Here is a 19,507-nt window from a genome sequence, read left to right as displayed (position 1 = left end):
TGGCACTGGGGGTGATTCCCCACAGCTTTCTGGGTTTTCTCCTTCTTCAAATTATTGCATGAAGCATCATGAACATGAAAAAGTGACTTTTGGAGGGTTTAGCTTTGGATCTGTCTTCCAGTTTCCAGCCTGTGAGGTTGATTTGAGTAACACAAATCACAGAAAGGAATGATTAAAGGCCAAGGAAAGACAAAATGAAGATAAAAAATTGTTCACTTAAAGTAAATATAGGGGAGATGGTAGTTCAGCACAAAGTACAAATGGGATATACTGTAATACCTCCAAGTGAGATGGCAACCAACCATGTGTAACGTTTCAATGGTATCCATTTGTAAAAGCCGTTGCAATCAAAGGTCCCTAAAATTGTACAATTGTTAAGTTCATCAGTGCTCTATACATGGGAACAGCTGATTATTAATTTTGCCAAGAAATTATCAAAGGACTTCAAAGACTGTGTTGCCAGCATGAATAGGGATTTCCAAGAGCTGTTCTGGTCACCAGGTGTGCTCCACCCTATGGTCACCTTTCCAAGACCATCATCTTCTCATTCCCCCAGGTGCAAAAATAAGCTTTGGGGTTCTCCCTTCTTTATTTTTAAACCAGGGTTAGTAAATGGAGAGTGTTAAGTAAATATATATGTAATAAAAGCTATGGGATTCTTTGCAGTTATTGGGGGAATTAAGAGGCTGCCAATCTGCAAGTCAATTATAAAATTGTTCTTTGGGAAGTGTTAGTGCAGACAAATCTGGATACCCAGGCTTGCACCTGGTGTCCAATCACTTGAAAAATCAGGATGTTGCTGAGACCAAAGTGCTCAAGTTTTCAAGCACAAACAGGTTTTTAGGTGAAAAATGGAAATAAGAGGTGTTGTAACTGGTGAGAGGTGGCAGTCTGAACTGATGTAGCTCCTTGCAGAGCAGTAATAATATTCCATGTTTGTGCTAGAATTGATCCACAGGGATTGTCAAGTCCATGGTGTGACCATGGGAGGGGCAGGCCCAGGATGGGAATTGGGCACAAAGCGAGGCAGAGGATTTGTTTGTCTTTTTTTTGCAATAAAAATAAGTTTCAGGAACTTTGTCTGCACTACACTCCTGCTCCCCCCATCCAATTCCATCAGGGAGTGAAGCTCTCCTCTCGGTTTGAGGGACTTTTGGGGGAGCCTCTGCACTTCCTCAGTGTCCAGGAGATAAAAACCAACTCCTGACTGTGCTCCAAAAAGGGCAGGAGCCTCTGTTGGTCTGTGCTGGGGGTGCCAGCGGGGCGGAGGCAGCCCCATTCATGCTCACACACAGGTGACACAGCCACGTGCAGCCTTGTTAAGCCAATCTCTGCCCCTCATTAGTGCGATCGCAGACCCAACGCGGCGTTAGGAGGCACCTCCCGGTGACCCCGCAGCCCAGCGGGGCCCTGGCTTGGAACCTGCGGCTCTCAGGGGCTGCCAGGGATGCCAGGACTGGCTGGAAGTGACCCCAAAGGACAGCAAACAGGTGAAGAGGGTCCCACCAGCCAAATTAAAGAGCTAATTTTGCTCATTTAGTGGGAGCAGGGACTGTTGCTCTACCTGCCAAAGGGTGCATCAGCCAGGAGGGGTAGTTGGGCCCATATGGACAAGCAGGGATTTAAATCCCATATTTATTAAATACGGCCCTTTGAGACATGTCGTGTCTGGCTGCAGACGGTTCCAAAGGAGTGTCTGCACCAAGAGATGTTCAGGTTGGACATTCAGAAAAAAATTTCTTCAGTGTTAGATTTATCACTGGAATGGGCTTCCCAATGTGGTGGAATCACCATCCCTGGAAACGTGGCCATTTGTGATTGGTCTGGTTCACAAGCTGGGGACCGGTCAAAGGCTGGACTCGATGATTTTAGAGGTTTTTCCAACCTTACTGATTCCAGCTGGAAGGCCCTGGTAACTAATGATTGCCACACACAACTGCAGCCAGGAGCGCAGCGCTGGCTCGGGCATCGCTCGCAGGTTCCGGCAGCGAGAGGCCGCGCTCGCCGTGGGGTCACCACCACCCCAGCCCGGCCCGAGCCCCTCCCGCAGCCCCAGCCACGAGCCCCGCCCTGGCACGGGTACTTACGGCGATGCCGTGTCCGAAGCCGGAGCCCGGCTGCGGGCTGGCGGCGCTTATGTAGTTACCCACGCCGGAGTCCTGGCTGGCCGTGCCGTAGAGATCCGCGACGGGCCCGGGGCTGTTGGCCCCGGGGAAGCCTCCGGGCCGCGCTGGGTTGGAGCCTGCCGGGGAAGCGGGTGCGCCAAAATTCGGTTGAGCACTGTAGCTATTCAAGACTGGTGTGCAGAGAATAAAGCTGGGTATGAGGCCAGACGCCGGGCATGCACCGGTATTACAAAGCCAAACACCAGAATAAACAGCCTAGGCCCAATTCTAACACTTAACCAAGGCCATGCGAGAGGAGAGCAAGTACTGGAGAAGAGTCAGCCCGGACTACTACGAAGCTTAGAGCTCCAAAAATATATATATGGATATATATAAAAAAAATAAAAAATAAAAAATAAAAAAGAACAATCATTCAACACACTACTGCAACCAGAGACTGGAGGTGCTCATTTTCACCAAATTATCACAAAATGTAATAGGTATTTTTCAACATCTGACTTGATGCTCATGCAGTAGTAACAAGTTCTCTAGGTCTGGGCACGCCGAGACAGCATTCACATCCCATGCAAACTACAAAGGAACTAGTTTGAGACTACACATTGTGGTAATATTGATATTAAAATGTTGACAGCAAATAACTTGAATCACGTCTAGGAAAATCGTTTTTTGGATCCATTCGATACTTTTGGAAAAAACCCGCCCTTTTAGATCAGTAAGCTGTAGAAATAGTTCAATAGTTGATTTTTTTTTTTCCTTTAAATGATATGGAATGGAACAGTTTGGATTTTTCTCTTTTAAATATGACCAAGGAGTGTGTTGTTTTATTTTATTTTTTTTTTTCCTTTTGATTTGGAGAGCGAAGACCTACCTTCGTCTCCAAAACCATGCTTGGGACATCAACCAAAATTAAACAAATAAATAAAGATCAAAAGCAAAAAAGAATTCCAGAGGGTGGATGACAACTCACCTCCTAAAGTGGAAGTAAAAGAAAATTTAATTTTTTCCTCCCTTAATTTTTGAGGTTTTTTTGAGAAAGAAAAACAATGTAAATAAGAATGATACTGAAGAAGAAATTTAGATATTAAAGCATGTTAGATGATCAGGCTTCAGGCATTTCTCACGGCTGCTCTTGGATGTAGAATTTATGAGGAAGAAGTTTCAATGTGAAAGAAAAGTCAGCGGACTGGGAGGAGCTGGATGGAGATGGCTGCGGGAAGCTGGAGCTACACCTGGGTGGTACCTGCAAGGTCCCTGGGGAGCACAGGGAACCTGGTCTGCCCACACCCACCGTGTCCCCCCTGTGTCCCCACCATGGGCAGCGCCAGGACACGATGGCCAACGGGGCTGGACGTGGGCCCAACACCACAGTCTGCCCCAGACCCTGCCCGGGCACCTGACCCCATCACCGCCATCTCCACCCTTCCAGACTGCCCCAAGGCTACTCCAGCCTTTCCCTCTGGCTGCAACTCCCCGTGATCTTCATTAAACACCAGAGTGGGTTACGAAGTCTGGTGGCCTGGAGTGCCCTTTGCCAGAGCTGCATGGACTGGCACAGGGCTCTCCTGGGAGCCACCAGGCTCTCACCAAAGTGCTGTGGTGGGCACAGGCTGCACCTCTGCTGCCCTGGCCCTTCCCTGCATCTCTCAAGGGGTCCCCAGCTCTGGTCAAGAAAAGGGCCCTTGGCAGCTGGTGGCTCTGTGGTGACAGGGAAGTCAGTTCTGGACAATAAATGATTCACCTCAGCTCTGAACTGGGAGCAGGGGAGGGTAAGTAGGACATCTAAGCTAGCAAGTTAAAAGAAATAAGGCATGAGAGAGTAAACAGATTTTGGACTTCTCTGGCAAACAAAGAGCCTTTTTTTATTATTAAAGATTAAATGTCAAGATAACATTTGGCCTTCTCACTCGTGAAGAAAAATATCCAGCTGAGATGTTCCAAAGCCCTTTATTACTAGAAGCCAGCACTTTTCCCCCCTTTTCTTCCCTTTGGTTCAATAAAATGGATGTGAATTTTCCTGCCAAGTCACACAGAAAACCCAGTTGGCTGCTCTGAGCAACAGCAGGACCCGGCACGGCCAGAGGCATCCTGTTAGTAAAATACTCCTGGCAAACCCCACAGCAGCACCAGAAGCCTCCAGAACAACCAACTGAGGAACCAGAGAGACTCTCTGTGCCCCCACACCCCACATCCCACCCTCTCATTTAAGACTGGAAGTAAGGCTCTTACACCTGCAGGCAGAGTTGGCAATGGGTTATCCAAGTAGTAATGAAAAGGTGATTTTACATCTAGGGACCAGGGGTTCAACACTCCACACTGCTCACGGGAGGGAAAACGGGCATGCCAAAGGCTGCTCCACAGCCTGGGAAGTGCTGTGTGGAAGCTGGGATGCCCTGGCACCTCTCCATATGGTGCCTGAAAAACTCCACAGAAAAAGCTGGAAGCTTTTCCTTAGCCAACACTTTGCTCCAGACCCTATAAATGAAACAGAAAGCTCCCATAATTAGCAGGAGGCTCAGCAGCCCCAGAAAGCTGTATTTGAATGATTTGCTCAGCCATGGTTGGCTGTTAAGCGTTTGTCTTCTTCCAGGAGCTCAGGTGAGCTCACCTGGAGCCAGAGGCACCTTTACCACAGCAAAGGGACCCTGAACAACTTCCCCAACATGCAAATCCTGATGTGCTCTGGCAAGAACTACCTGGAAAGGAGCTGGTTTTACACAAACCTGGAGTACCCCGAGGCTAAAAGGAAGAAGGAAAAATGCCTGCAATCCTCTAGACTCCAGATACCCCATCACTAAGAAAAGTTAATACTTTTTGGAAACCTGTGCCCTTAGGACAAAATTCTTGATGTTGGAGGTTGTCAAGAGTTGTCCAAGGCTGCTGTGAACTGTGGGAATTGCTGAGTACTGACATTAATTCCTTGCAGGCTGGAAGGAATTGGAGACCTTCCCCTGGCCACCAACATCCCATGGCAAGAACAGAAATTGGGGCAGTTGTTTGGAAGCTTGTTGCTGAGAAACTGTCAGGGGATCATGCTGTCCATGGAGGGGAGGGAACCCCTGACTGATGCCAGGACCAGGAGCAAAGCCTGACCCGCTGCTGGGTCCCAGCAGAGCCACAGGCTGAGCTGACTGGATCCATCAGACTGATTCAGCATTGACTGAGGGCTGGAAGGGCCATCCTCTCCCCTTCCAAGAACTGCCAGCACTCAGGAAGTCCTGGCAGCAAAGGACCCATTTCAGGTCCCATTTCCCAACCAATTGTACAGGAAGCCATCCTGCAGCAGGCACCTTCACAGCTCCGAGACTGTGCCTGAGCACCTCCAGCTCAAAGGCTTCCTCTACGCAAAGTGCACAATCCCAAGTGTCCCCAGGAAGCCCTGTGATAGATCAAGGTCAGGAGAGATGTGGAAAAGATTAGATGTGCCTGTAAGTCACAGCCAACTACCTTTTATCTTCAGCCCCAGCGATCCTCCATCCTCTGGGCTACAGAAGCTCCTTCCTGTGTCGATGGAGATCAAGGGCCAGCAGCCAGGAGTTCTGGCAGTAATGGAACAGGGCAGGTTAATGTCTTGCTTGCCTCACTTTGAATTTGCTGTGGTTTTTCTTACAGAAAAGACTCTGAGCCTGTGAATTTTGATCAGCAGGTGAACATTTGCCTGCAGGTCAGAGGGACAGGCTTTAGGGAGCCTCAGGCTTACTATGCCCAGTGTCACAGTGGCTTGGGGAGCACTGAAAGGCAGTGAGGGAAAGTGAGATGGGACACAGAATGATATAAAAAAATGTGGGTTTATAAAGCAGCCCCAGCAGGTTTTTTTAATGCCAATATTGGTGCTGGTAGAGTTGGGAGTTGTGCAGGGCTGGCACAGCAAGAGCTGGACCTCTTCAGGCAGTGAGGCTTTATTAGCAACCCATCGTTCAGGAGAGCGCCTTTATCCCCATTTAACACACGTGTGAGATGCTTCTCCATGTTCAGCCAAGGGTTTTATGTCAAGGAGCCAAGAGCTGGAACCCAAAGCCAAGGCAGGGGCAGGAGGCTCCGGGCAGAGCGCAGGGATGTGCATCCAGAGCCTTCTCCTGCAAACTGCCGTGCTCACACAGACCCTGCTCTCACGTTAATCCGTGTTCAACAGGAAAGGTCATTGCTGAAAGATAAACTCTCCCTTGATGAACTCTTGAGAAATTTCTAAGTCAGGATTCCTGCTGACATTTGCCTTACGAGCAGCGTTACGCTAACGAGGGCCCGAACGCCGCTGGGCCTGGGCAAAGCACGATGAGCTGGATGCTGGAATCCCACCCAAATAAACTCAATTCAGCCATGAATGATGAGGGGAAAGAGGAAGGGAAAAGGAGAAGAAACGTGAGGATTTTGACATTACTGTCCTACGAGGGGAACTCACACAGTACTGGGATGACAGTCAGGCCCTCAGGGACTGGTAAATGAGACCTGATGACAAAAAACCCACTTAGGCACCACTAAAATGTACTGTATTTCAAAGGAAACAAACCAGGGACAATCTGGACAGAGGAATAAGACAGACACTGCATGGGGATCACTGTCCCCTGCACACAGCCCACATGGAGCCTTGGTGACACCCTTCCCTCTCCTACAGCACCAAAACCCAAAGACTTAAACACCTTTACAGGGGACTCCAGGTGAGGAACAATGCAGAATGTGTGTCTGCCTTCCCTGCCACAGTGCACAGGTGAGGAAGTCTTCATGGGGGAAAGAAACCACCACAATTCACTGGATTTCCTCGTTGAGCAGAGGCAGGATATTTCTTCTTTGGGCAGCCATGCATGGGGTGAGCAGCTCTGCAGGGACGGGGGAGCTTGGCAGTGTGGGGTTAAAGTAAGATTCACTGATTTTACAAGTCTTTTCCAACATAAATGATCATATGGTTCTCATCAGAAATTAATTTTTCATCTCCTGTCAAGCATGTCCTACAACCAGAGCTGGTCATCTCCAGCCCTTTTCTCCTTCAAGACTCTCCTCGTTCCTGTCTTGTCCCACTGCCCTCAGGGTGGATTCCTGTATAAACAGGTTTCTTCACAACTTGTTGATCCAGCGCTCTAATTTCTGGATGACTCTCTCATCTGCCATAAACAGCCACGCACAATTTGGCAGGCATTTCTACCATCAATGTTTATGATAATAACTAAACGTGCTTGAAAGCAGCAGGAAATTTTCAATATAACTATCATTAAGACAAAATGCTTTAAATCAAAGCCATTACCCACCACCAAGACTCAAAGCTCACAAGATTAGTCTGTTTTTCTCTCTTTATGAAAAATTCATAGAACACGCTGCAAACATCATCTTCCAGCTTGAAGGAGTAAATGATATAATAACATTGAATGCTGCTGACAGAGATGGGAGCAGGCAGGGCACAGGGGCACTGGGCAGGGCACTGAGCAGCCCAGCTGGGACAGGGCACTGCCCCACAGCCTGGTGGCATTTAACTTCAAAACCAGATTGGAGCACCTGGTGCAGTGGAAGGTGTCCCTGCCCATGACATGGGGCTGGACTAGACGGTCTTTAAGGTTCGTTCCAACCCAACCCGCTCTAGGATTCTATGAATTCATGAATTTGAGTCACTTGAGTCCATTTTGCTGGACTTTAAGAGAAGACTGTCACAGAAGGAGTATCACCTGTTCCCAAGCCTGCTGTGCTGCCTCTGCAGCCACCCAAGCACAACTGCCACAGAACAAAGCCACATGAGTGGCGTGGGGACAATCCCACCTTCCCTGGGGACCCCGAGGGTCCCAGAGCGTAGCACTAATGGCCATGCTGTCTGCATGACTAACAGAGCAGCACTCACAGCGTGATGCCCATACTTTAAATAACCAGCACAACTTCAGCACCAAACGCATGCAAATCTTACATCATTAGTGCTCAGAGCCTTATAAATATAATTAGCAGCATTGCACCCATGTTACAGATAACTTGGCCAAAGCTAATTCTTTGTGCAGTCAGGGTTGAAGTTAATGGGAGTTTGTACCTTGCTTTTCAGAGCTGCTAACAACCAGAATGTCATTTACCTGGGACTGGATGTACAAATTAATGCCAGTCTGAAATAAGACATCGGTGTTCCTGGTTCTCAGTGGCCTATTCAGGCTGCAGGAGTGCGCTGCCACAGCACTGAGAAATAAAAGCTCATATTCAGGCTCTTTTTTTCTATACCAATCACCTTACAGAGCTCCAAACCCCTTCATTTGTGGTCAGGTTGAGCCACTGGAAGCATCGCTTCCTTGCGTCTGAGCTTTTACAGAGCGCGGTTTCTGTCAGAGGCAGCGTGTGGCACACCTCGAACTCGGATCAATGCTCCAGCTCACAAACGTCTCAGAAATAATGAGCTGGAAACACACCAGATATTCTGGAGAATAACAAGGTACAAACAGCTCCCAACTCGCTGGAAGAGAAAGTGGGAGACAAACCAGAAAAACAAATAACGCTGGCGTCACGACGAGAGCTGCCATGTTGTACATCTCTCATGGGGACCTGCATCCCTCTGCTCTCGCTCTTCCCAAGCAGACTTGAAAAGCAAACTCTCTCTCTAAGAACCCTGTGGCAGACATGGCTCCTCTGCAAGTGTGAAGAGCTACAGATGACAGCTGGCTCAGTCCTGACTGGAAAATCAAACACGAGCACTGTGCCTTCCCTGCCACCCCGACACGCTCCGTAATGGGGAGCAGCCAGGCTGCCCCAGGTTATCCCTCCCCTGCAGCTACACTGGCCCTGCAGGGAAAAAGGAAAATACAACAACTGTCGGGCTCATCAGCAAAATAAGTGGTGATGAGGCTGAGACACACCAAGATCTGCCCTAACAAGGTACTATTTGTACGTTATTTTCTAGCTGCAGTCACACTTTCAAAGATTGTTCTGCCTCTGCAGCCCCTTCGGAAACGGCTTCACACATCAAAATATCGCAGGGTAATGACAGCAAGCAGTGGGTGGCGAGCTGGCTCCGCTCGGCAATTACCGCTGGAAGTGAGTGGGAAGCAGAAGGGAGGGCTGAGTGCTGCCCACCTGCCTGGAGCTGGGCACAATGGGGTGATAATGGCACCTGGGATCCTGTGGCCACTGCTCCTGCTGCAGCCTCAGTGTCCTCCCACCGTGCTGCTCCTGCAGCCGCAGCACGACACAAACCAACTGCTGAACTACCTGAGAGGAGCCAGGAGCAAGAGCTGGGCAGCTTCCACAAGTTTAGGCAAGATAAAAATTCACCTGGTGCAGGTGTTTTACAAACCCACTGCTGCACGTGAGCGCCCTGCTTCTGCTAAGTACTGCACTGAATCCAAGGCACCCGACACATCTGGAAGCTGCCCATGTGCACCAATTTGCAGAAGAAAAGGCACAAAATCCAGCGCATTCAAGCCCAGCTGTTCTAATTCCTGCAGTTATGCAGCAGGACAAATCACTGCACTTTGCAGCTCAGCTGTAATTTTTTGCCAGCGATCAATATTTATTGCCTAATCCCATTTTCCATAGTGTGTGTTAGTGGTGTCACTCGCGCAGGGCTGAGCGCGACACGGAGGCCACACAAAGCTTCGCTTGTAGGAGCTGCAGTCAGGGAGCCAGCTCTTGTCACAGCCTTACAAAAGGATTTCCTCTCGAGCGGCTCATCTTTAATCATTATAAAAGCACAGAAGTTTAATCCATTTTTGATGTAAGCGCTAATAGCTTTGTGTCCTTGAAGTTCAAAGTGGTCTTCGTGCATGTCGCTAATTAGCCGAGCAAGCAGCCATTCAGCTTCCTCTCATGTTTCTAATTAGATCCTTAACAACAAACAAATGTCGACCTTACAAAGGCTCTGCTACGATTCCCTCCATTAGTTAAACAGTTTGGGAGGGATGTGGTTCTGTGCATCCACAGCCCCCCCAGCGGAGGATTCGGGGTTCTGGGCTGGGTTATTTGCCCTTTGGAGAGGTTCTGCCTTCCTGATGGTGTTTTCCAGGGGTGCTGAGCACCCCAGGGATGATGCAGGGGGCTGGTGACCACTCATCAGCCTCCGCCCCTGTCCCAGCTCTGTGCTGCTCCTCTCTCCCTCTCTGCAGGCACGGGATGTTCACCAGCTCTGTCAGAACTCACAAACAAACCAAAGGGGCAGATAAATGCTGTCCTGTTAAGTCATTTTCCTTACTGGTTCCTGCCAATTTGACTGGTTTTACATATGATGTGATTGATGTTTACATACTAGATAGAATCACAGAATCACAGAATGGTTTGGATGGGACCTTAAAGCCCGTCCAGTGCCACCCCTGCGATGCCAGGGACACCTTCCCCTGTCCCAGGCTGCTCCAAGCCCTGTCCAGCCTGGCCTTGGACGCTTCCAGGGGCAGTCACAGCTGCTCTGGGCACCATGTGCCAGGGCTTCCCCACCCTCACAGGGAACAATTTCATCCTAATATCCAGGCTAAGTGTACCGTCATCTTTTTACTTCACATCAAATGCTTGGGACTGTTCCTTACACTCTTTTTTGTCAATCCATGTTTGTATCACGCCGTGCTGGAGTCCTTTAGCAGCACCACGCTTGTCCTTGCCAGTGCTCAGGTTTTTGGGCAAGTTTCTTGCTCCAGCCATGGAATTATCCAAGGGGGATGAATGAGGGAGGAGCTGTCTGCACCAGGAACTGCTGTGGCTGGGTTCCTGTCAGAGCCCTTGGCGGGCTGCAGGCGCTCGCTGTGTCACAGGCGCCGACCCCAGCGCTGCTCCTTCTGTCTGTGCCTGCACACGAAGCTTTAACACTTATTACCACCCATCCAACTGGCAAATAAGAGCTAAAGCTCAGATGCTGGGATATCACAGACCCCGCTGTAACCATTTTTCCATTTAAAATGAAGGAAGAGCTGGGCCAGGTGATGCCGGTGCCTTCACCTCACGCCGAGGAGCACGAAAGCTGCTGTTAATTTTACCATGGGCAACCACATCTGCATTAATTGTTTACCACAGCCTGGACAGGTCTTTTATTAATATTAATGAGTAAGAAGGAACAAAAGGCCCCTTTATTTTTAGCCTACTCTAATTGCGTAGTAATTACTCATCTACAAAACAAATGAGCCGAACTCCATTGCCATAGCAACAGCAACTCCGGCCTCCCACTGTACCACATTAACTGGCTATCACTCCTGTAATTTGAAATTGAAGCCTTTTGTACAATAACAGACAATACAGGAGGAAAATTAAACCAAAAACCAGTCTTTGTTTTGCAGCATAATTCTAGTCACAGCAGCAGGAGGGCCTTGCCTGGGGGGCACCTTCCAGCTGCTGCTGGACCCCACGGGCTGGGGGGATGCTCAGGAGCACAGGGGGATTATCCAGGTAACAGAGGAGGCATCCAGCCTGCAAGTCCCCAATCCAGTGCAGCCATCCCCTCCTGCAGGAGGGTCTGCACCAGGCAAGCTGCTGCCCAGCACACAATGCCTGGGGGAGAGCTGGTGGCACCAGCCACACTGTCAGCAGCTGACACCCCAAACCCTCACCAGGGCACAGAGTTCTGGGCTCTTTTAACCATCAGGAAATGCTCACAAAGGCCCCAGCTGTGTGAGTCTATTATTTTTAAACAGCTCAGGTTTCTATACCTGCAGATCCATTTTGCATTCTCTGGCAACTCCTAACCCACCATGCCTCTTGAGCTCACACGGAGCCAGATGCACACCAACATCTGCTGCAAGGAAAAACTACTCTGCTCCTCCGGCAGCTTTCTGTTTCAGAAAGAAGAGAGGGAGAAAAAACATCACTGTAATTATGTATTTACTTTTAAAGCATTTGGGGAGAGAATCAGCATGAAGATACTGACAGTAGTGTATCAGTCCAATGCGCGCTGCCTCACAGTTTGCAGTTGTTCCACTAATGGCTAACAGCCTGCAACTGCTGCTGCAGAGGCAAAGTACCCTCAGCTCTGACAGCATTTTGCCTGTTTAGTGATTAAAATGCACGAGGCACCATCCTGTGCCCAAAGATCTTATGCACTGGAGAGCACGTGCTGAAACCCAGCTTCAAACTCTGCAACAACTTGCCTGCATCTTGCGGGGAGCAAAGTCTAATTACAAGCACCAACAGCTCTGTTCCCCAGCTTCTGCTGGGAGAATGGGAATAAAACACGGATAATTTGCTGTGGCAGAGCCTTGGAGGGTACCAAAGTTGTTCTGACCCCCTGCCATATGCAGGGACACCTTCCACTGCCCACCTGACACTTCCAGGGATGGGGCAGCCTCAGCTTCTCTGGGCAACCTGTGCCTCACCACCCTCACAAAGAAGAATTTCTTCCTAAATAAAAACCAGCTCTGGATGGGCATTCTGAGGAACACTTTCCCAAGGAAAATAATTCTTCTGATGGAAAAGACTATTAAAAGTTACCTGCTAAATTCGCTATGGATTAACTTCAACTGCACTTCAGAAGTGGTCACTAATTGCACTGGAGATGATTTATCAAGCGCACAAGATTTTCTATTACAAAATTATTGATTAAAGCTGATGTATTTTAACCTCAATAGACTTCAGCCCAGCGCCGTGTCAAACACCGGCCGCTATGGCCAAGGTCGAGCAGCAGCAGCACCAAATTGTTTCATATCTGCTGAATTTTCTCCCTGGCACTGCAGAAGAAGCTCAGTCCCTCAAGGATTGAAAAAGATCCAAAAGCGGCATCCTACAGTAAAACAAGAGAGGGTTTCTTCTGCCTGGAGCCTGCTCTGAAAAGGACTTGTGGGACTTCCATCCTGGAGCAGCCCAGCATTTCTGAGCCAAACAGAAAAGATACCCCTTTCATTATTATTTTTATAAATTTGGGGTAGCAGACAGACAAGTAACTGCAGGGCTCCCAGTATTGTCAGTGACAAGGCCAAAACCACCCATGGGGATGAGGAGTGGCTCCTCCAGAGCGCGTTCACCACCCGGGGCTGCTCCATGCTGGGTCTGGCTGATAGAATTCCTGTTTAAACCAGGATGATTTTCCTTGCTCCCACCCCTCCCCAAAGCCCCCGCAGTGTGGGGTCCCTGCCTGGCCACCCGCTGTGCTCCCCAGCACGCGCTGCCTCTGCCAGGGAGATAAGCAAAGGATAAAATCTGATGCAGCCATTAATTTCCCAATGCATCACCCGCCAGGCTCTGTCACATAATTACTGGCGGTTCCAGTGGAGTGAGAAATCCAGCCCTTGCTGCTCCCAAGTGGTCCACTTGTTAGGTTCTGGCTTTTGAGATTACATAGCCCAGATTAAACTTTATGTACTTTTATAGAGGAGAATAAAAAAGGGAGAGCAATTCTACCAGAGCCACTGTGCCACAAGGGAGTCCTCCCAGCGGGCCGCAGAAATCCCAAATTGGTTCGTGGCTGGATCTTTGAAATGCTCCTCCTGACACCTCCATGAGCCCGTGGCAGCTCCTCTCCCCTGGCACACACAACCACTGTCCCCCTTTTCATGGCCATTGCTAAACTATGAGCAGAGCAGATTTTGGAGCACCTTCCTCAAGTGTCAGACAAGGCTTCCCCGAGCCCACGCAATTCATCGCTCTGCTGACTTTCCGGCACACCCCTCACTTCATCCTGTGCCGGGTGCACTGAACGGCGGGTTCCCCGTTTCCCTGGAAGATTGAGATCCAAAGGGAACCTTATCCCTGCCTTGGCACACGAGTGCTCAGCTCCCTGGCAGCACCAGGGGCAGCTCAGCTCACCATGCACTGTGTCAGCCCCAGTGCTTGTTTGCTTGATTTACTCCATGTTCTAGGAGAGGTAAGGAGCAGACACAAATCCATTCTGGATGTTTGATTTCCTTCGAAAGCCCTTGCTGCCTTAAGTGCATTAATGAGTGCGTGGCTCTGTCCAGCAGAGCAGGGAGACGCTCCCACCCAGCACAGCTGGTTTTTGGGATGGCCAGGGTGTGGGGAGGAGGGGAGGGGTGACCACGCCATAGAGGAGCTCTTCTGCTCCCATCAGGATGTTTTCTGACAAGCAGCAAACTAAACAAATAAACCAAAGCCTAATTCGGGATCTCAATTACCATCTGTTGGATTTACTGACTGCAGTGCCGTCTCTGCATTTTCCAAGTTTAGCACAGAAACCCAGGCAGGAGAAGCAAAGCCACTGCTGGCTCGTGGCAGAGAGGATGAACTCGCCTCGAACTCCTCATGCTGATATTTATGAAATGTTAAATCTTCATTTAAAAATGTTCCCTTAAGCTGGGTGACATGGCAATGAGTACGACCCATCACTAGCTTGGAGTCTCAGTTGCATAATAAGATTTAAGGTTTATGACCTACAAACAATCGCTTGGTGGCTCAAGACAGGCTGCGGGGAGCCGCCTCACACACGGAATTATTTGGATTCCCAAATGGAGTGATTTGCGTGTGGCACATCTGGTCTACGACCGCCAACGAATGAGTCTATGGGCTAATATGGACGAGTAACAGGCTGATGGAGAAACCATGATTGTAAAATGATTTGAAAAATATCTTAAGTTCTTTTGGATACAAAACAAAAAGAAGAGAATACAGTTATAGTCAGTGTTTTAATTCCTAGGGGGGTTAATTTGAAAAAATAAAAAAGTTTTACTATCAGCATAACAGCATGTGCGGGTTCTTGTACGAAGGGTGTAGGTTGCCTACAGCCGGCTTCAATTTAAACTTCCAGATAATGGGATTTAACGAATAGGGCTCTATGGATCCAAGCCGTCAGCAGCTCTCTGCTGTGTTATCCCTACGCTTTCAATCAGACCAAGGCTCTGCTTTTATCTGCCACGCTCATTCGTGTTGATGGTGCCTGTAATATCAACTCGACAATGCATGTTCTACAACTACGTCTACTGCTACCAGTACGACTACTACAGTGCATGCATTTAGTTCAGTCCCACAGATACATACACTCTAAGAACAGGCAAGGGGAGATGTGAAATGTTTTACGGGACGACAGGTGTTTCGTTTTTTAAGTAAGGGAAATTAATAAAAAACATCAAAAGAAAGAAAGTGTACAAAAAAATAGAGACATTTCTCAAGAGTTGATATGAGTCGTTTCTTGAACCGTTTCGTCCGAACAAGCAAAAAACATGCAACCAGCTGCTACTAACAAGAAGCTGGACACTGAGAGAGGATTAATAGGTGTGGACAAACCTTCCCGCTGAGAGCGCTCAGAAGAGTGTTTGAGAGGAGGTGTGCACGTCCGAGTGTAAGAGAGGCCGGAAAGTTTGCCTCAGAGACACCCTCTCTCACAGCAGCCCCAACCAAGCAAGAGAGAAAACAACAAAACATAACTGCTCACACTCACCATCAAGGTCAGTAGCTCACGTTACGAGATTTGTTATAGCTGGCAAGTATAAAGTCCAGTAAGGGGTTGTTGGGGCGCAGGGCTCAAAGGCAGCACTGGCAAGCCGGGACTGGGGCCCAAAATCCAGATGTGCCAGGGGTTGGGGGTGGGGAGCAGCCCCTGGCGCCGCAGCACCGCGCTGTCCCACTGCGCCAAGCGCCGCCGGCCGGCTCGGCGGGCAAAGCCTGCCCGAGGGAGCTGGGACAGGGCTGGATTGGTGTGGCCTTAGGGGTTTTGTCTCCAGTCCTCAGGGAGGAATAGCTGGTAGCAACAGGTTGGGAACTGGAAAAATCTCAGGCTTGTCAATGAAGCAAAGAGGAAGGAACGAAAACCCTCTCCTGCCAAATTTTCCTCGTCTCGCTCTCCTGCCAGATGAACCCCTCCCATGTCAAATGCAAGAGGAAAAATGTGCCCCCCCCATGACTGTATTTTAAAAAAAGCATTTACACGACAAAAATGTTTTACACGTAAAATGTCAGGTGGATTCAAAAGAAACGTGACACTGATAGTGAAGTTGTCTAGGAGGAGTTTGCAGCATTCAGACTTTTAACTTTGCTCATTTTCCGTGGCTCAGGTCCCAATTCATTAAAAAAATACAGGAATGGGTGAGGTTGTCAAAACCAGTGGAGGGATTCGGCAGCACAGCCCCACCCGGGGCGAATGGATGTGGCCAGACCTCTGTCTGCTGGAAGGACCTCAGCTATCACCTCATCACTGGGATGTCGACTGGGGACGTGATTTATGATGAGCAGCGCCGCCGCGCTCACCCGGCCGGCACGCGAGCAGCGACGCGGGACGTGAATTTATGGTGGCACTGAGCATGGGGACAGGGACGTGTCCCTTTCTGCTGGTTGTAGGACAGACTTGCTGTGACACAGAAGAACCTGTTTATCTAGCAAGGTCAGCTGGTGACACACTGCCGTCGAAAAAGAAGGGGCGAGGGCAGGGAGGAGGCCCCGAGCAGGCACTCGCCCCCAGCAGGCTCCCTGCTGACTCAGCAAACATGCAGGTGTCCCAAGAGGAGGAATGTCACCCCAGGGACAAACCAAGGTGGTCGGTGCCCAGGGGCTTGGAGTGAGAGGGCTGCAGCTTCCTGGGGAGACCAAGACACGCAGCTGAAGGTGGATGCTCCTTGCAGGTGCTCAGTCTCTGTGCCAGCACTGATGCCAGGAAGGTGGGGAAGAGCCGGCAGGACAGGGCTGGAGAGCTGCTGAAGAAGCAGCAGTGACGGGGACATTGATGACATGGACAGTCATCAGTGCTTTCCAGGAACCTCCTGGACAATGCTCTGTGCTGGGGCCGCTCCAGCAGCCCTGGGCAGAGCTCTCCCAGTGAGCTGGGGGTGGTGGGATGTGCCTGCTTGGGTGTGTCCCAGCTCTTTCCCATTTCCTGGCAGAAAGGGGCTGTGCTCTGTGCTTTGGAGCAGGCACGCGTGAAGGAGGGCTGTGTGAATTTGTGAAGGGAAAACAAAAACCCATCTGAAAAGAAAAGAAGGAAAAAACCCCAGCCATTTTTCTTGTAATGAATCGGGCCCGTACACTGCAGCGCAAGATCGATCGGACTCCACTGCTCCTGGATACAATTCACTACCATTGCTGATGGAGTGGCAAACCCAGGATGTCCCTTCCAAAACCAGCTTTGGATGGAGATGGCTCTACGGAAATCCCCCCGTTCCCAGACCACAGCTTGGTGCGGATGTGAGTGGGGCCGGTGACGAACCCACCTTCCTCCTTGAGACCTCAGGGCTGGGGGTGGGACGGGGGCTCTTTGGATTCAGTTTTGGGGTTTTTGCCAGTTTTGTGCACGCAGGCAATTTTGAGGCTTGAAAAGACATTTCCAAACACCATACTGCTCTTTAAACTTGCCAGAAAGGGTGTTGTTAATTTAGGGTTAGATTTAGTTTTGTATTGCAAGTTCAAATCAAAAAACAAAAAAACCGAAAAAACAAATCAGAAAACCCAACAAAAGAGAAACCAAAAAACACTCAAATTAAAGACAAATGATTTTCAGGCACAGAATTGATCAATGCTCAGTTCAGTTGTAATGGGCACCAAAAGCACTCTGATTAAAAATAATAATAATAATAATAATCAGGGAAGCAATGTTAATCCAGCCAAACCCTCTGTGCCTTGCTAAGGGGCAACTCACCAGGTCTGTTTGCACGTAAAACAAAACCTGAAGGGCAAAACATGAGGAAGAGGCAGAAACAATGAGGTCTGTTTTCCTGGAAGCATATGCAAAAGCAATCTTGGGTTTTGTTTGGGTTTGGGGTTTTTTTTTCCCCTCTTTGGGTTTGTTTTTCCCCCTCTGTGCCGGGGCAGTAGGAGAAGCTGGGAGTTGGGGGATCCCCACAACCAGGCTGGCAAGTCACCCCTTAGGCGCTCTCTACATGCCACAGGATGGAACTGGTACAGAGAGTCCTTTGTAGCCTGCAAGCAGTGCCAGTTTGCATGGAACGGAGTTCTCCTGGTGTCTTTCTCTGGCCTCCACGGCACCAGGCTCTCGCTCGAGACACGCCCGGGCCTGCGCCCACCTCCTGCTCCCTCACGCCGTCGGGGCTTTGCGGGAAGAGCCTCGATAAGCTGGCGGCACTGCCCGAAAAGCCGCCGAGAGCCCCCAGCTCAGCCAGGAGTGAGCTGGGAGGTGCTGCCAGCCCCGTGTCCTCTGAGGAGACGCCGGGACAGGGGACACGGGGCTGGCGGCGGCTCCATCCCGGCAGCGGCTCCATCCTGGCCTGCTTTGGGAGCCCACGGCGCACCGAGGGCTGCTCTGAACTCTGTCACCTGAGCAAAGCGCCGATTCACGTGTTCAGAAAATTTAAACCTAAGGCAGTAATGGCAATTGGCAACAATTTCTTTATTTCCCTTAAGGGGAAAAAAAAAAAAAAAAGTAGAAGTTTTCATAAGGACAGAAGAAAAGCTTTGTCGTTCCTCATGGAAGCAGTGGGGTTGGAGCAGGCAGGGATGGTGAACTGTCAGCCGTGTGCTGGGGCCGATGGCACGAGCGGTGCCATCCCAAGGGCCGTGGCCCCTCGCCGTGGGGATGCCCCGTGCTGGCCATGGTGGAGGAGGTGACGGCGGCTCTGAGCACGGCGGGAGCACCCAGAGCTGCTGCCACCGCCTCTACCCAACCCCAGCTTCCTGTGAGAAAACAAACCTTTTTTTCTGAAAACACAAATTAATCTTTTTTGGGGTGTCTTTTAGGGCCTCGAATTTAAACCAAACAAAGAAACCAACGCAATAAAGGAATAAAGAAAGAAACAAATTGGAATATCTACCCTGGTTTTGGCAGTTCTCATGCCAATCTCCTGCAGGTGCTCCAGCCCCCGTGGCCTCTGCTTGTAGTTTGGGTTTGGGTTGGGATTGAGTACTTATTTTTTCTGTATTTTTTTTTTTCTTTTTTTTTGATTGCTTGTTTTCAGGTCCCCAGGATAAGTGTGAGGAAAATCAGAGAAATGATGGAGAGCTGCAGCCACACAGAATACCGACAGAGCTTTTACCTGACCCTGCACTCTGAGGGTTTGCTCTTCCACGGGCCCCCCTACCTGATCCTCTTGCTGCCGCCACGGCTGCCGCTGCTACTGGTCCATAAGCCGCTGCTGGGAAACCTGGCCGTGGAGAAAAGGAGAAGGGTAAAGACAGAAGCCAGCGGGTACTGCGAGTCTCTGTGGGGCACAGGGATCTGGAGCTCGCCATCCCGGCTCTCCGTGCTTGGGAACAGCCGAGCCCTGGCCGGGTGCCCGCTGCCAGTGGTCCCTGCCGGCACAAATCCCCTTGGCACGGGAGGAATGGGGCTCCTGGCCATGGCACGCCGTGGAGCCAAGGAGAACAGGCTGGAGGCAGAGCCCACAGCGCTCGGCTCGTGTCTCCCAGGAATGGGGTCAGCCCGCTCCGCAACCAACCAGGGAATTCTCTTCTGGGCTTATTTGCAAGTGATAATAACGTGCCGGTCTGTAGACAAAGCAGTAATGGAAAATATGAGGAGGTCCTCATGTCAAGATCACAAATTTGCTGGGATCAAGCAGAAAAAATTCAATGGAATGTGGTTTAAAAAAGAAAGAAAGAAAGGAAAAAGCTCTTGAAAGCAAACC

The 19,507-nt window shown here is 49.9% G+C and overlaps 2 protein-coding genes across 19 annotated transcripts in view; both read right to left on the bottom strand.

Annotated features, from left to right (window-relative positions):
* The window catches only part of MSI2 (musashi RNA binding protein 2), a 208,188-nt gene that overhangs the window by 6,738 nt on the left and 181,943 nt on the right, over positions 1 to 19,507 (bottom strand). For 2 of the 18 annotated variants that reach the window (XR_009279293.1, XR_009279294.1), the window contains 5 exons: positions 18,962 to 19,024; positions 17,566 to 17,592; positions 15,225 to 15,316; positions 2,088 to 2,242; positions 280 to 357 (listed from right to left, as the gene is read on the bottom strand). Coding sequence is in view for 16 of the 18 variants with exons in the window: in XM_058854566.1 (XP_058710549.1) it covers positions 316 to 357; positions 2,088 to 2,296; positions 18,917 to 19,024 (359 nt within the window). In the remaining 2 variants the exon portion in view is untranslated. Of the gene's footprint in view, positions 1 to 279; positions 358 to 2,087; positions 2,297 to 15,224; positions 15,317 to 17,565; positions 17,593 to 18,916; positions 19,025 to 19,507 lie in introns of all 18 variants that reach the window. The other 16 variants (XM_058854568.1, XM_058854575.1, XM_058854574.1 and 13 more) reach the window with 10 other exon arrangements.
* Positions 1 to 19,507, bottom strand: part of HEATR6 (HEAT repeat containing 6) — a 340,544-nt gene that overhangs the window by 139,123 nt on the left and 181,914 nt on the right. The window lies entirely within an intron of this gene.

This window comes from Poecile atricapillus, chromosome 21 (genome assembly GCF_030490865.1).
Source record: "Poecile atricapillus isolate bPoeAtr1 chromosome 21, bPoeAtr1.hap1, whole genome shotgun sequence".
Classification (NCBI taxonomy): Eukaryota; Metazoa; Chordata; class Aves; order Passeriformes; family Paridae; genus Poecile; species Poecile atricapillus.
This window is presented reverse-complemented; position numbering and strand designations above follow the sequence as displayed.